The following is a 17,493-nucleotide window of genomic DNA, read 5'->3' as shown; positions in this document are numbered from 1 at the left end:
TTGTCTGACTCGTGGAACATGTGGCCTCTCTTTTAGATTGGCCATTACATGTGGATTTTTAACATCGAGGTGATTTGTACCTACAACCTTGGCTATGATACCATGTGAAAACAACCAATTACTTCAAAAGCTTAAGCGGTTAGAGACGGCGTTATTTATTTTTTTATACTCGAACAACATTCTCCCCCGACAAAATTGCCAAAAATATGACAATGGGAATCTTTGGAAGAGTCGCTTCGGAAAATCACATCTTTTCTCATTTTTAGGCATACTAATGGCGGAAAAGGGAGATTCGAGCATGGCGGATCCAGGTTATCGATTCGCCTTCTTTCTATTTTTTATTTTGATTTTCTAATCTACCGCGCCTAAATAAGCGGGTGGAGATTGTTTGCCGAACGTAACCAATCAGATCAACGGTTCAGGATCATCTTATTAAGATTGGATCAAAGGCCATCGCAGTCTTATTACAATGGTCCAGATCAACGGAACCGATCAGATACACGTGTCCCAAGGAAAGCAATAAGACAAGAATCCCAACAATGATTCTTGTGATAACACTTTCCCTCTAGAACCAAAACCTAATAAATTCATAGATACTTACAAAATCTATTACACCACGATAAAATCCCTTTACAAGGATACTTTATAGCCTATACTTAGACAACCGTTCTGTCTTTTCATTGTTTTTTCTCTGACTGTAATGCCATTTTAACACTTGATATCTTTTCCATAGTTAGCCCATCAGGCATAGATTTAGTGATAAACAAGGGGTAACTTAGTCCGAATTAAAAAATAGTTTAACAAGCCCAACCCTAACCCTAACCTTAACCTTATAAATTTGTTACTATATAAAGATAGGCAGGAGTCTAAGTTACAGTGAGTCCTCTGTTATCCCAACACATGGCAGGTGAGTTGCAGAGAAGGACAAAGGTCTTCTCCAACCACTAAGAAGGAAGAAGAGGCGGGGGCTCCCAATTCTTTCATGTTTTGAGGGTTTCTCTCTCCTTTTCTTTTCTAAAGAGATATAAAGCAAGAGTGTTTGACAATCTAGACCCCATTCAAATCTCTCTGTTTCTATCTTTCTCTGTTCTTTTTATTTGGGTTTTTGAGATGGCTGAGAATTTGGTTGATGGGGAGTTTTGGCTACCTTCAGAGTTTTTGGCTGAGGGTGTTGTGAAAAAAAATGGAGGAAATGAAAAGGAAACAAGGGTTTGTTTTCCCTCTGAGTTTCCATATGATTTTGAGTCCTATGGATCAATCCTTAGCTCTCCTACTGAGACTGAGAGTGATGAAGGTGATTACATGGCCGGGTTGACTCAGCAGATGACTCACTTCACAGTTCAAAACCAGGAGAAAATCGATGATTCTTTTGCAAACGAGAAGAACCACAAGGTAAGAGTAAAAGCTGGTTTTTCCATTTTGGGTTTTTTTTTTTTCCTTTTCTTTTCAAGTCTCTGATTTTTTGGTGTTTTTGAAGACAAGGGTTTTGGCCTCTTCTCCTGAATCTACCCTCTATTGGTCAACTCACCGGAGCTCGGCCGGTCCTTCGCCGCCGGCGAATCCATTGGAACAGAAAGACTATGCTTTGGATTTACTCTATGCTGCTGCAGGAGAGGTTGTGAAGATGAAGAAGATGAATGAAGGGCAGAGTTTTGATGGGCGTGGAATTTTGGGTCCCCCTATAAAACCTACTAGTCATTATACTGTGAACCCAAATCAGGGTTTTTGTCAGCAAAGATTGCAGACTAATCAAGTAAGATTTTGTTGGGTTTTTCTTATTATTTTGTGAGTAGAGAAGGTAAAAGACTGGTTTTTTTTAACTGGGTTTTTTTTTCCCTTATGTTTTGCAGTTGAAACAGAGTCCAATGGTGAAACAACAATGGCAGAATAGAGTAAGGCCTGGTGGATTTGGAAATGGAAGGAAAAACAGACCCATGGGTTTGTCTTATTCGACATGGCCTTTGCAAGACCAGCATCAAAACAATTTGGGAATGAGAGCAGTTTTTCTTGGTGGTTCTGGTTCCAAAAAAGAGTCTGGTGGAACAGGAGTTTTCCTCCCTAGAAGAGCTGGGAGTCCCACTGATTTGTGCAAAAAACCAGGTAATGTTTTACCCTTTTTAGTCTCAATTTTTGGGTTTTTCTTTTCATGGAATTTCTAAAGGGTTCATGTTTCCTTGTTAGGATTTTTGGGTTCTTGTTTTTTAACTTTAATTTAGATTTTTGTTTTGCCCAGCTTGTGCTACTGTTCTTCTACCAGCTAGATTGGTACAGACACTCAACTTGAATTTGGATGAAATGGGCAATGCTCTTCCACGTTTTAGTGGAAGCTTTAATCATGATAATGGTACTTCTCTCACTTCTAACAACTTAATTCCCTTCTAATTTTAATTTAGTTCATAAACCAAAACATACTAATGAAAAGTTCCTTCTTTTTTACAGAACCCAAGCGCCATAATCTTCGCCCTCCACCTTCATCAAGTAATGAAATTCGCCTACCTAAGGAATGGATTTACTGAGAACCTTCATTGAACTAATTACTGACTGAACAGGGTTACAAATTCTATATTCGATTTGGGAAAAGAAAAAATTTGGAATATGTTATTGGTAGTGTTAGGAGAGAGATGAAATAAGTAGTCCTATTTTGTGGAGAAAGCTAAGATAGAAATCATTAAATCTGTTGGGTAATAAATCAGTATCTCATGTAGTAACTAGTAAGTAGTTCTTTCTCTATTTTGATGCTCTTGTTTTTGAAAAACAGGAACCCCCGTTGTCTGAAGAATAAGAAAAGTCTCTGATTTTTTTGGGTTAAGAAGGGAAAAGCTTTTCATGTTTGTACTGTTTCTGTTGTATTTGAAATGGAATAGAAGCTTTGTTGTTTAATACTGGTGGTATTTTTGTAAGTTTGAGTGGTTTTGGTTTGGATTGATTGTGTTATTTTTAGTGAAATTTTTTATGAATATCTAGCTGGAGACTCACTGCCCCAAAAGGAATCAACCTTCCTGTGTGTTTTTTCCTCCTTCCCTCTTAGAAAGGGAAAAGAAGGGCCTGGGTCAGTGGTTGCTTAGGCGTGAAGTGTTCTTCTGTGGGTCCATTCTGACTTTGGTACAGATCAGTGTGGTCCCACTTTGGATTCGGTATCAGAAATAGTTACTGGTCAAGGTTTCTTGACCTGGTCAAACCGGTTATTTTTTTAATCTTCTTTTTGTCAGGTGATATCTGTTCTATGGCTTACTTTGTTTGATATTGGAAATGATATCACCACAACTATATTTTAACAAACCATCTTGTTTAGGATTCAAAGAGCTTTCAAAGGTTATTGCATGTTTACATCTACCGAAAAAAAAAAAAAAAAAAAACTCTCACAAGCCAATTAGAGAAGAAAAGACAGCTTGGTTTGTGTGCAAATATCAAAATATGGTTGTGCTGATAACGTATTCTAATACACGTCAAAAGGGTATCATGTTATTCACTCACCCATTTCTTCTCCGTGCCACCCCCCTCTGTTTGGTTGCTTATTTTGGGGGGATTGTAGGAGTTTCAAATGCATGAGATCTCCCAGAGATTTTTCCAAAACATGTTTGGTTGTCATTTACACCTTTGACCACTAGACAATTTCTGGACATCATTATTGGTTTTTATACTAGGTGGCATCTACGTGGCGGAGATGTTCCCCCCCCCCATAATCTTCTCCCCTTTTTCACTAAAATGGAGAAATTTGTTAAGGGAATTAGGAGAAATTCTTGTCCTATTCTTTTTTTTCTCTCTCTCTCTTACTTTTCTCTCTCTTCCACCTATATTTTGATAGTGACACCCTACATCTTATGCTAATTTTCTCGCGTAACCAAACACTACTCGCAAATCTCCCTCCTAATAATCTCCCCATCTTCCATTCTTGTCTAATTCTCTTTGACTTATTTTTCTCCTCCCAGCCATCTACAAGCAACCAAACATAGCATAAAGGATGCGGCCGGGGAAGCAATGGAGGGAAAGATTTTGCTTCCCCAATCATTACTTTTCTACTCTATGGGTCCCATTGATTTTTAGACGTTTTGCCCTCTGTCTTAACCATAGTTAGCAAAACGTGATAATACGGGACGGGAAAAATTCGGGTTTAATACGGCATGGGTTAAAAAAAACATAGTAAAAAAACGGTAAAAAAAACGGAATCGTTTAAAAAAAGTTTAATGAATAAAACATGTTTAATACGTTTTGGTTTGAAAAAAAATGGATTAAACGAAAAAAATCCCAAAATGGGTTGTTATGAAGAGTTCCATCACATGAATGATTCTTTTCATGGAAATTGGAATGATATGAGTTCTATCCGAAACTTCACTTCTTTCATAAAACTAAGTTCCAGCATGATTAACATGTTTATTTTTATTTTTTCAGAGCATTTTGGTTGATAGATTGATGCGTGGAATATTAATGCTTCAGCCGAAAAAATGTGAAAAACTATGTATGGCAAGGGTAAAGTCGGAAAAAAGGTAAAAAACGCGTTTAATTTGCGTTTTAAACGTTTTACCCAATCTGCCGTTTAAAACGGCGCCCACGTTTTAAACGCCGTTTTATGGCAAATCAATAACCCGTGTTTTTTTCAAAAAAAGTAACGGCGTTTTGCTAACTATGATCTCAACACAGTAATAGATCAGTAAAAGGGGTGGGCGGGGACGGGGGAGGATGATATTTTCACCCCCCGGCATTACACATGCACTCCGCACCCCCACCCTATAACGTGATTTGAAGTCCCAAAGTGTTAAAGTTGCCCACTTTTCACGTCAAATCACGTTACGGGAGCGCATGCGTAATGCAGGCGGAGTGAAAATATCATCTCCTGTTATTTGGCTAATAGGCACTCCATGTAGGCCCTAATTTATTAAATGTAAGGTATTATTTTTGGCTATGAGGCACTCCATGTGGGCCCTAATCTATTAAATGTAAGGTATTATTTTTGGCTATTAGGCACTCCATGTGGGCTCTATTAACCATAACATACAATTTAGTCTCAATGAAATATTCATTTTCATTTTCCCCGTAGCATCACGAGTACCTTCTTAGAAAAATTTCTTCTTTCAGGCAATGATATTCCTCTGACGGATAAGAAATTGGCAATGGGGGATACCAAAATACGAGAATTGCCCACGGGCGACACTCTTTTGAAAAATTATAAAGGGGGATCGAAAACGGGTTATCAAGTCTAAAGAGGAGTTATCAAGTACGTAAACAGTGAAAACTTGACCAAAATGCCCCTGGGCGTTATCAAGTCTAAAAAGGGGTTATCAGGTACGTAAACATGGATTATCAAGTTCATAAAGACTTGATAAACCCTATCTAGACTTGAAAACCCCTTGTGAGACTCAATAACCCTGTTGAGAACTTGATATCCCCGGGCGAGATTTGAAAACCCTGTTTATGTTAGAGTTGTTAAATCATATTTAGACTTGTTAACCAGTTGATAACCCTCTTTTAGACTTGATGACCCCTAGGGGCATTTTGGTCAGGTTTTCCCACAAATTCCGTTTTCGACCCCCATTTATAATTTTTCAAAAGTGTCCCCCATTGGAATTCTCTTATTTTGGTGTCCCCATTTACAATTTTTCCAAGTTTTAAAAGCAAAGAAAAACGTTGGGGTGAATTTATCCTCAAGCAGTGAACCGTTTTTATCCGATTAAAGGTGTGTGTGTGGGGGGGGGGGGGATATCATTTCCCTTTTATTTCTTTTCTTCCTTTTTTGAATCCTTGGGGATTCTTTTTGGTTGGTGCACTAGGCTAGGCCCCTGCTTTAGGCACTGGCTTTTGTTTAACCAAACAATCAAAAGAGTTTTTTATGAAAGTGATGGAAAGATAAGGCTTTCTAGGAAAGCCCTTGGTGAAAAGATCATTCATCCCAACCAAACATACTCGTGATATATTTAAGTCATTGATTTTAATTCTGAGATCTCCAATCAGCAACACTACATGCCATGTGTGCACTAAGCAGTAAGCAATGTTCATTTTGGTTTATCAGGACCAGATCAGCTTGCTAGTTGATGCCATTGTAAAATAAGATTATTATGAGTTTGTATTAGAGAATAATTAAGGGAGGCAACTGTTCAAAAAAAAAGAAAAAGAGAGAGATTATGTTGGGAAGAGTTTGACACCACATGCACTTCTTATATGCATACCTGTTTTTCGAAATATGAAAATTAAAAATGTTCATGTCTTTTGTAAATTTGTTCTCAGAGTTCAATTTTTACTAATATCTGCAATAGTTTCAAATTTCTTAGTAGATTTACGAATAATGAGGGCCCATTTGGATCCCTCATATTTTGTATTTGGATTTGGAATTGAGTTTTGAATACCAAATGAGTAGATCCGCCAGCTCATGTCAAGGGAGACAGAGAGGGAAAGGGGTACTTCCTACTGTTGCGGAGAGGTTGAGGAGCAAAGAGGGTGAAGGAAACTGCCAATCTGTGGATTTCCAATTACTTATTTCCACAGTATATTTGGAAATCTGATTTTTTTCACTACTGTCAGTCGCTGATTTGGAAATCTTGATCCAGATCCAAATCACAACGCAAAAAGGGCTGCAAATGTGAGAAATCCAAATCAAAATCTTCTCGGCACCCAAATGAGCCCTAAGGGAAATTAATAATTTATTAGACAAATTCATGTCCAATTCAAAAGTCGTATTAATTAGAAAAAAAATATGAGTTTTATGAATTAGATGGGATATTTTATGTTTAAAATAGTGAATGTAAGTATTAATCGAAGAATTTTGTAACCATACTATGTAGGGTAGTCTTGACCATTCACAAAACAAAAAAAAATTAAGGGCATGTTTGGCAACCATGGAAAATTGTTCCTTGGACTATTGGTGGACCCAACTATAAAAGATGAGCTGAGAAGAAGGGAGGGAGAGAATTGATAGGGCATACGTGGTGGGTGCATTGATAGAGAAAAAGAAACCCCTAAAAATAGTGAAACATAGTATGCTACTTCAAACTGGGTTTTTTTATCCCTATTTTTAGCCCCTTTTTATGCTCCCCTCACCCCATCACAAGTAGCCGCACTAAATATTTCCACGGAATATTTTTTCATGGTTGCCATACACATCCTAACTGTATGGCAACCATGTTTTTCGCTCCACGTTTTTATTCATAGTTGGAAGTTCCCACGTTTTTCGCTCCACAAGGATCAAGATCAAGTGAATATTCATTCTCTTTCTGTTGAACATAGAGAGTTTTGACCTCTCAGTGAGTAAGGACTGAATGAGACAAAATTTGTTTAACATGAAACCATTCTGTTTCATTAGAGGTACGGGAATTCTGATTCTTCAAGTAAAACATGTGACACCATAAAATTATATGACTTTGTAACTGTAGAAAGGGATGCATTCTGGGGATTTATGTGCAAAATTTGATTTTTAATCAGTCTTATAAAGGGATGTAATGTTAGTTACAGTTTTTTCTTCCTAAAACACTTGTAGGTTGAATACCAACTTAGTTCTTATATTAGTGTATTTTTGTCATTTTACACTGACCGAGCAGCCCATGAAACATAGGGGTGCAACCCATGTGATTTTGGGGAATCTGGGTTGAGCTTTGACCTAAAGGCACATTTGGCTACCATTAATTTTGTTTTTTCATGATAAATCAGTGTCTCCAAGTGGAGATGAGGATGAAGTGGCTAAAAAAAAAAAAAAAAAAAATTCCTGGCACCCATACATGGCCTAAAATCTGGTCGGGTTTGGGTTGATTCCAATTCATTCTATAGCAAAAGCTCAGCCCCACCTGACCCAAGCTGCACCCCTTTGAAACATAAATGGAGGTGGTTATTAAGACTTAGACAGTGTCGGGCAATCATTTTTTTCTGTGCAGTGAATAAGAAAAAAGGTAAAGATAAGCATTTGGTGAACTCATCTAGCAGTAAACTAGAGTGAGGCATCAGATGGTGACAAGCCATGTATCCTCACAAATGACTGAAGTGGTCCTCTTAAATTTAAAAATTCGTTGCCTCCCAACATTTGGGGACCTCATAAATGAAATGCTCAGGTGGATGGGCCCACACATGTTCCCTTTAAATCATAGAAATCAAAAACTTCCCATCTTTTTCAATTTCCCTTTCCTTTTTATATCTTTATAAGGTGTGGCAGAAGAGAATGCTGTGGTAGAGTTTCATTCCTTTTTATCGACTAAGAAAGAAGATGGGGAAATCCAATGTTAGGTGAACCAACCCTCTTACTTTTGTCACTTGTGTACAACATTATGATTGGTATTGGTGCCATATTATAAGATAATATGTGGGTGTCAAATGGCAAGAATAAGGTATATAAACCCGGAAGGGTGTGGCTCTTTAGCGTACAGCCATGGGTTTGCTCCCCAGTGACGAGCGTTCGAATCCCCCCTTCTTACCTGATGCGCATGGTGTCCGGGTGATTGCGCGCATCTGTAGGGAAATAGTGGGGACACCCTTCGTTACCAAAAAAAAGAAAGAATAAGGTATATATTTAAGTAGTCTAAATTCACCTGAAATGACCTTAGAAAGAATAAGATGTGTTTTTATTAGATAATACACGGGTGCCATTTGGCAAGAATAGGGTATTTGAGTAGTCTAAATTCACATGAAATGACCTTAGAAAGAATAAAAATATTACAATAGTATATTAAGCGGCCATGTTTGACAACCATGAATTTTGTTTTCCATGAAATATTAGCATGCCCAACGGTGGAGTGAGGGCCCGAGAGGGAGAGACCTGAGAGGGACTAAGTGAAGAGAGGGTAAGAAAAAGGCTGTAAAGCATGGAAACAAAAAACTCCATTCAAAATTCAATATCCGATGGTTAAATCATCCTTAAGGTTAGATGCAAGCTGATCGGATAGTTAGATCATCACTTCGGTTATGCCAATTTCATGGTGGAGCCCCATTAGATCAACGGTCCAGCTCATGTCGACATGATGTCTGTGGACCCGATAAGGATCATCTTGATAGTGTTGCACAGTAATACCTCTCGAATCAGCATAGGATATGACGGTAGGAGGGTCTGGGAGGGCATTGACATCTTTATAAAAATAACAAAAATCAAAGAAGCCTCTCCCTATGTGAAATGAGAAGCTTTATCTTTATATAAGCATTTTATTCTTAATTAATTAGTTGAAAATCATTTACTTGCTCGGATGATTTGCAACTTCCGCGGATAACTTAAAGAAGAAAATAATAATCAAGGAAACTTCCCAATCTCACCTACCTGAGAAATTCTAAGAGAAGGCTTAGTATTAAGTATTTTATTCTGAGATTAGGTTTATTTTGTTTGGTGTAGGTAAATTAGATCGATCTATTTATCATTATAAATTGGATTTGAGACGTGATTTCTTATATTAGGTTTCTTTAGAGAATTATATGAGGAAGTAAGTTGTATAAAATTGGGGGGGAGTTTGGACTTTGGGCTTCCTCTCGTCATCTTGGGTTCAAAACTCAACAACTCCTTGACATTAAAAAGCCACGTGTACGGCAAACCCAAAACAGTGGCCACATGTGCCACGTGTACGGCTAACCCAGAAAAGGAGGGCTACACGTGAGGGGGAGTGGTGAAATATAAATTATTAAATAATGCCAACTCCTACAGCTTAAGCTTTTGGAGTAATTAGTTGTTTCGAATGTGTTTCTTTGAATTCAATAGCTTAGGAACTCATTAATTAATGAAAATTATCCCCATCCATAATTTAATGATTTATAACCGGATCAACTTTATTGCATAAAGATCAATCTTACCATACATGCTTAATTGTAATGTATGAAATAAAGCTTAGTTGATTCTCCTCAACTGATTATTTTGATGGAGTTCAGACTGTCTTAATGTTATTCAATCTCCACTTCATGTGGAAATCCTATTCAAATTAGGACCTAAACACCATTAGAGGTTCTGTTAGAAAAAAGTCAAACCATGAAAATAAAATTCATGGAATATTTGTTTACCCAAGGTGAATGAGGAGGAGAAAGGGCTGGTGAGAGAAACACTTGGGAAGGCAGTGACTGAGGAGAGTATACGATGGAGCTGGGAAACAGAGAGAAAAACTGTTTTAAACAAGATCAATTTTCTTCTCTGTTTTCCAACCCAAACTCATGCTCTCCTCACTCACCACTTCCCCATTCCTATCATTCTCTCACATATCTATATCTCTTACACTGGTTAAACAAATATTCCATGAAATATTTTTTCATGTTTGCCAAATTCTGGTTGATGAATTGTGGAGCTCCACACAATAGGCATGGACTATGGGGTGTACGGGTCTATCACATGTCGTCCCTTCTTTTACTTTCAGGTCACAAGTGAGCCCCACAATAGATGCGTAGATAGCTGCATGTGTGCCCCAAATTATGTAGGTGTCTCAATGCATGCTCTTAATTTTACATCTACTCTACCTTTCAATCCAACAAACAGTCTTCCTTGACAACCAAATACCCTCATTCTCCCTATTCTTCACCTTCACTCTTCCACTTCGCTCAGGGTCCTTTTGGAGATGCACCAAAAAGTTGGAAAAGCAAAGTAAAAGGACACTCTTTCCATTTCGTTGTATTGTTTGGGAGAGCCATTTACTGTTGACATGGCAGTCCTTGTGGCTGAAAATTTTCCAAAATGCAAGCGAGTTTGCACTGTTTGACTTTCCATTCAAATCAAGCGAAGAACGACAGTTAAGAAATGAGTCTATTTTCTTTCCATTTACCTCTATATTTCGTGCGACTCTTGATGCCATTAGACCTGGCAAACGCAACCCGTGCCCACCCGCAAATTTGTGGGCACAGGTCTGAGTTTTAGTGACCCGTCAAAATTGACCCGCGGGTCATCTGGCTTTTTTAAGGGTGGTGATTTTGTCATGCTAATCTAGTTAGATGGCTTTTTTTTCTAATGCAAAGGATGGTGATTTTGTCATGCTAATCTATTTTTTAAGGGTTTGATGCCTGAATAGGTTATGACTGGCACCATAGAATATAAATAGGTTGTGGCATGCACCATAGGTTGATCCCAACCCTCCGATCTGAATATTAGAGGGTTGATCACTTGATCCTAACCCTCTATAGATCGGATGGTTAGGATCAACCTATTGAAATGAGTTTTGGGGCACAACCTATTTAGGCTGTTGGCCATCTAATGGACAGTTTGGATCATCCCACGGTGCCGGCCATACCGCCCTCATAAAAAACCAGTGATTACATTTCCCAAAATAAACGACTGTTTGAATTTGCGGGTGACCCGCGGGTTGACCTGGCCCACCCACGGGCCACGCGGGTCACCTTAATTCTGACCCGACGCGTATGACCCACACCCGCATCACCCGTGGGTTGACCTGGCCCACCCGTTTGCTAGGTCTAGATGCCATGGTGGGAATGCAACTAGATGTAGCTATACACCAATACCTTCTACTTAAGATTATCTTCGGATTTTGTGTCAAGGATAGGGATGATGGGTTTCTTTCTTAAACTTATCATCTTTCTTTTCATTTAATAAACCAGTAGGGGTTCTGCCAAACCCTAGCTTACCTACCAAAAAAAAAAGATTCTCATCTGATAGGAGACTAAAGGTGCACCTTGGGCGCGGTTGAACCCGATTTCAGCTCTCACACTTGGAAAGGGTGGACAATTAACTAGACCAGCAGGTGCTGTAGCGAAATTGATAGTTAAAGAGGGTAAATCGGCCACATTAAGATTATCATCTGGGGAGGTCCATTTGATATACAAAAACTGCTTAGCAACAATCGAACAAGTTGGTAATGTTGGGGTGAACCAGAAAAATTTGAGTAGAGCCGGATCTAAGTGTTGGCTAGGTAAGTTTAAATTGGATTATGACCTAACGCTATTTGATGAACCAATCCAATTCCAATGAATACGCTTGTAACAAGGTCCTATATGATTTCTGGTAGAATTGGGAAGCATTAAGCTGGGTTGGAAATTCCAAGGGATAGATAGGCCCCACCTTGCCTTTTGAACACTAGAAAAAACTACGCGCGGACACAGACAGCAAGCAAAACGCGCTTCGATTTCTACGACTTGTCCATTACAGTGTCGTTCATGACAAATACACCCTTCTCTGTTGCGAGACAAAAAGAGATCAGGTATTTCTCGCCCAATCCCCCTTTGTCATGTAATTAGGGTTTTTTTAGATTCTTCATTTTTATTACGGAATTAGGGTTTTCAGAAGGTCTTCTCACACCATATAACCCTAATTTCTTCTGTTATGGAATCAGCTTATTTTTCTACGAGTTTCGATTTTGAGAGGAATTTGTAGAGGTCTTCTATTTTCCTGTTTTCGAGTAGAGATAAATGGCGGTGGAAGAGAAAGCAGAGCAGGAATATGTCCCTCCAAAGAAGAAACCTTCCAGTGCTGAAGAGAAAAGGTACTTTTTTTCTTCTTATTTTTATTTATCTCATTGTTTTGAAAATCTTAAGATTTACAATTCAAATCTTATGATTCAAATTAAATGTTATGGATTTTGATTTGAATCCCATGATTGAATCTAAATTTGTATAAATGTTGTGATTTTCGATTGAAACGATTCGATCATAAATTGTATGATTCATGTTATTTATCTTATTTAAGTTTTGTAAAAATGAAAATGAGTCTTTGTTTAGAAAGACCCCTTTCTTTCTTGCGTTGAAAGAAGCCTGATACGTATATGTTATGATGTATGGGAGGAGTTGCAAGGTAGTTATTGTAGGGATTTGCATTTTAGGTTTGTGATTATGTGGTTTAGAGTCATGGGTGTTAGTTTTTATTATGTGTCATGCTAGTGGTAAGTAGGTTGATGATGTGGCATTCTCATTGTACTTGTATTTAAGTTTATGTATTTCAATGAAAGGAGAAAAGAAGAGAAATTTTACAGCACAAAGGAAACTTTGTTCTTAGAGAGTTATGGTTCCTCTCGATTTGCACCACTAGGAGGTCCGGTTGCCTCGAATCAACCTCTCTCCCCCTCTTTTTCTATTTTCCGTTTGTTTATTTCCGTTACGGCCAATTAGGCACGTAACAACTATGTCACAAATGTTGGCTTCTTGGTGGTTCATTTGGAAAGAAAGAAATTCCCGAGTATTTGAATGAGTGGCAAAATCGTCTTACTGGATATTTATCAAGATCATTGCAGCAGTCATTTCTTGGGCTAGAAGCCTTCCTCTGTTTCATTTCGTCTCAGCGTATGATCTATGAGAAGGTTGGCAGATTATTTGCAAGGAGGGGGTTGGCAAAGTCAAAATTACTCAATCCTGGCTCCTTCCTCCTGATGGGATGTTAAAGATGAATTTCGATGGATCATCTCTTGGCAATCCTGGTGATGCAGGGATTGGGGGTTTATGCAAGAGATTCCAAGGGAGATGTTCTCTGGGCCTTCTCGGGCCCCATTGGTGTGGCGGACTCTAATGAAGCGGAAGTGAGAGCAGTTCATTGTGGGATCAAGTTTTTGGATAATTCTGTGTTAGATAAGGTGATAGTGGAAGGGACTCCTCTAATGTTGTTCTCTGGCTTTTGGGTGCGGCTTCTCCTCAGTGGCGGTTTTTATCTTTTTTCGAGGAAATTGATGATATAGTTCTTGACTCGTCTATATTGTTTACGCATGTGAGGAGATCTGCTAATTTAGATGCCGACTCCCTAGCAAGGGGTGGTGTTTTTAGGTTTAGTCTGGAGCGGTTTGATTATCACCCGCCATGATTTTGTATTTTCGTTTCTTTCTCCTTCTGTAATTTGTTTTGAACCTTCTCGGTTCGCCTTTTAATATATTCTCATTTTACCGTCTAAAAAAAAAAACAACTACGTCACAAATGTCGTTCTTGGGAATTTCTCGGCAAGGGAAAGTCTCGGGATATATTAATTTTATTCTTTTTTTTTTCGGGTTTATATCGGGAAATAAACGGTAAAAATAAAATTATTTAAAAATATATAAAAATATTAAATTTAAGAAAAAAATATAAAATAAAAATACCGTAAAAATATTGGGATAATATCGTGATATTATCGGGATATTTTATGATAAGAACAAAAATATCGCTATATTTTTAAAATCTCGGGATTAGTTCGGAATTTTGTCGTTTTATCAAAATCTCGCAATAAAAACGCTATATTTTGAAAATATCGGAGATATTTGTGACATAGCATAACAAAGCCCTCTAAAGCCCTCATGTGAGAAGGCAAGGAGAAAGAGAAGGATGAGGAGGAGTTTGAACGAATCGAAACAGTTAAACAATTCTGCAACCGTTTCGAACAATTTTAAAAAAATGAAGAAGACAACGACAAAGAAGAAAGAGAACTTATTTGGTGACCATATCTTGTTACTATTATTAAAGAGCTTCCATGGAAATATTTTAGAAGGGTTGCATTTTGGTGTCTGATGTTTTGAACAAACCTTTTGAATTATGGGATTGCCATTCCAAATGAAATTGTAAACTTTTTGTAAACTTTTCGATCCTATGCTGGATAATAGTGGAGACTCTAAACATAGATAGGTAGTAGGTAGGATGGTTAGATAGAGACGCCTTTCGAAGGGCAATGCTGCCAGGGAGGGACAGGTATCTACATTTCCAACTGTCAATTCCAACACTGGGTCCTAACTGGGATTCAGATTGCAGTCCTTAAAGAGAAGGCCGATATACTTCAGATGGCAACAATATCATCAACAATTGGGTCATCGACATTGATGCCACAAAACTATCTTTTTCTGTTGCTCTTGTGACTTGCGGTCTCCACAATAATGGTGATTATGGAAAGTGATGCCTCATATAGGTTGATGCTATCATCCACATAGGGAAGAATGGAAGATGGGATATGATGCCTGACCATTAAGAAACCCAGTTTTTGCACCGTTGGATAGACTATAACCAATGCTCTCTGCAATAGTTGTAAGCGGAAAAGGAGAGAGGGGGTTTCCTTGTCTAAGAGCTCTGGTGGCATCAAAGTGGCCCACTTGGCTCTTGTTAATAAGGACAATGCAGCAAACATTGGACATGCAACAATGGACCCATTGTCTCTTCTTAATGCCAAAGCCTGCCTTTTTCAGAATCCACATCAGTAGAGGTCACTCCATCCTATCATAAGTTTTCTCGAGGTCAAGTTTAACAAGCATACCATGAGCCCTAGACACTTTGGGTTTTTGACATGACCAATAATTTTGTTTGCCACCACGATACCATCAAGAATTTGTCTAGCGTCACAAAAAAACTTTGGCTGGAAGCAATTAATGACAGCTTACGTCTTTGATTCCGTTAGAAAGTATTTTGGCTATAATTTTGTAAATCCTACCAATAAGACAACATTCCTAGCTTTTGGGACCATTGCAATAAAGGAAGCATTAAAAGCCTTATTGGTGCTGTGACAAAGGAAGAATTCATTCAGGACATTTATGACATCCCTCACTATGGTCTCCAGAATTCTTGGAAGAAGCAAAATGAGAATCCATACAGATCGAGGGCTTTATCCTTGTTTAAGGTGAAGACCACTTTGTTGGTGTAATCAACAATTCCTTCCTACTAAGGTGCAAAGTGGCGAACGAAGAAGAATTACGATCGTCAACCGCAAGTCATAAAGCTCTAGATCCCTGCCTTGCCTGCAAAGTGTTGCTTCTTGATACATTTTTTTTTTGAATTAAAAGAAAAAGGGGGAAGGCCCGATGACCGAGAAGGTCGATACAAGGAATAAGAAGCCAAAAACAAAACATTAAAAAAAGAAGCAAAAAAAAAGAAAAGAAGAAGAAGAACGAATGAACAAAAAGCAGCCCTCAAGGAGGGAGGAAGTAAAAAAATCTCAAGCATGCCCCTGGAAACCCCAGCTTTGGCAAGCCTGACTGCCTCAGAATTAGCCTCTCTCTTTATATGGTTGTAGGATATGGATCATCCTTCAATCTCATCCTGGATCTCATCAATCTAGTGCATAAACCTCCACGGATGAGATAGGCTACCATTCAGCCACCCGATCACATTCAAGGAGTCTCCTTCACCTATCAAGTTATATAAAGACCTGGCGTTGATGAGCCTTAGTCCCTGTAGGACCGCTCTTATCTCTGCCTCATTGGAATCTTCCATCCCTATAGGGCCAAAGAAGGCTAGAGATGTTGCCTCTCTATCGTCTCTATTAAGACCCTCACTCCAACGGGGCCTGGGTTACCAATACTCGATCCGTCAAAGTTGAGCTTTAGTTTGCTCGACTCAGGCAGCTCCCATGCTATAGATGGATCCTCAACCTGCTCTCTGATGTTGCAGATTTCTCTCCAATAGTACTACATATCAGGAGCTGAGACGAACCTGAAAGAGGGGAGGACTTTTACCCATGCAATGGTCAGGGTAATAACCTTGGTGAAGATGTATTGAGAGCTCTTAACAAAGCCCTTAAAAACCAGGGTGTTACTTTCCTTCCAAAGGATCCAAATTGTATCTAGAAGGACCACTCTCCAAAGAGTTGTACCTTTCTTTTGCCATAGGGCAAAAAACCATCTGTCCAATATATCCCACATGCTTGACGGGAATACCCATAGAAAATAGAATCTCCTGATTACTCGGCACCAAACATCCCTAGCCAAACGACAGTGCAAAAACATATGGTCTACTGATTCACTATGCATAAGGCGCAATGATCAGTAATCCAAGTGGCGGCTACACAGTTGATCCACGGTGAGGATTTTGTAGAGAAAGGTTGTCCATCCAAATGTGCAGACTGTGGGAGGAGCCGGAATGAACCATATCCCGGAGAGGGGCAAAGGTGCATGACCAGGAGCCAGATTGTCGTAGAATGATTTGATGGTGAAGGAACCTGAGCACTTGATGCAATCCTTATATCTTCCCCTGTCCTCTTGACGTAGCAAGACTGACTTGTCTCCAACAATCTAGCTACCAAATTGATCTCTTTGTCAAAGAAGTTCCTTTTTTTTGTTTTTGTCAAAGAAGTTCCTCATAATTGCCATTCTGCATGATATCCTGTTCTCCTCCCTGTCAAAACAATCCTTGAAAGAGCTTCTTTGTCAGAGGCCACTGCAAAATGGCTAGAGAAAGCCTCCTTCAGGGCCCCCCTTGACACCAACTGTTTCTGAACTTGTCATCTGAACACCGGTCACCTGGAAGCAGCCCGTATTTTCTAGCAATGACAAGTCTAGAGGTGGTGGCTTTCATTCCCAAACCACCAGAGCCATTTTCCAAGCAGTGCATTGTTCATTTCTTTTAATTTTTTGATATTGCTTCTTGATACTTTATTGTCACTAACTCATTTCTTAGACCAATCTAGACCAATGCAGGGTCATCAAATACCTAGATGGAAAGATTGGAACGGCCCAGAATTTTTTTAACAAGATTGATAGTCCAAATCGTTTAACAATTTCCCAAACAACACTTTTAGTTTGCATAGGAAGTAATCGAGAAAAGTAGCAGAAAAATCAGCACCAGATCTGTTTGTGGGGGTTGAACTAAGCCTAGGCACTTTGTGGGTTTGAAAATTCCTTTGAAAAGAGTCCAAGACTACTTAGTAATGAAAGCTGGAAATCAATCAGGGTT

General features: G+C 38.8%; 2 protein-coding genes across 4 annotated transcripts in view; both read left to right on the top strand.

Moving 5' to 3' along the window:
• The first annotated feature begins 867 nt into the window (after positions 1–867).
• LOC143878456 (uncharacterized) lies at positions 868–2,880 on the top strand. Of its 2 annotated transcripts, none has more exons than XR_013250971.1 (5): positions 868–1,392; positions 1,478–1,753; positions 1,851–2,100; positions 2,217–2,344; positions 2,440–2,880. XR_013250971.1 is itself a non-coding variant. In XM_077380748.1 (5 exons), exons 1-5 carry the CDS (start codon positions 1,111–1,113, stop codon positions 2,514–2,516), a joined length of 996 nt encoding a protein of 331 aa, XP_077236863.1. In that variant the 5' UTR covers positions 868–1,110; the 3' UTR covers positions 2,517–2,880. The 2 variants fall into 2 exon arrangements, 1 of the variants encoding a protein (XP_077236863.1); XM_077380748.1 differs by having other exon boundaries at positions 2,234–2,344.
• Positions 2,881–11,929: 9,049 nt separating this feature from the next.
• PAS1 (FKBP-type peptidyl-prolyl cis-trans isomerase family protein) overlaps positions 11,930–17,493 on the top strand; it is a 57,521-nt gene continuing 51,957 nt past the window's right edge. For both annotated transcript variants that reach the window (XM_077382744.1, XM_077382743.1), the window contains exons 1-2: positions 11,930–12,086; positions 12,219–12,368. In XM_077382744.1, coding sequence (XP_077238859.1) covers positions 12,295–12,368 — 74 coding nt within the window. In that variant the 5' untranslated portion in view covers positions 11,930–12,086; positions 12,219–12,294. The remainder of the gene's footprint in view (positions 12,087–12,218; positions 12,369–17,493) is intronic.

Source organism: Tasmannia lanceolata, unplaced genomic scaffold (genome assembly GCF_043159265.1).
Source record: "Tasmannia lanceolata isolate RefF3 unplaced genomic scaffold, GAP_Taslan_0.1 ptg000006l, whole genome shotgun sequence".
In the NCBI taxonomy this organism is placed as follows: domain Eukaryota; kingdom Viridiplantae; phylum Streptophyta; class Magnoliopsida; order Canellales; family Winteraceae; genus Tasmannia; species Tasmannia lanceolata.
Note: the sequence above shows the minus strand (reverse complement) of the source record. Positions and strands in the feature narration are given on the sequence as shown.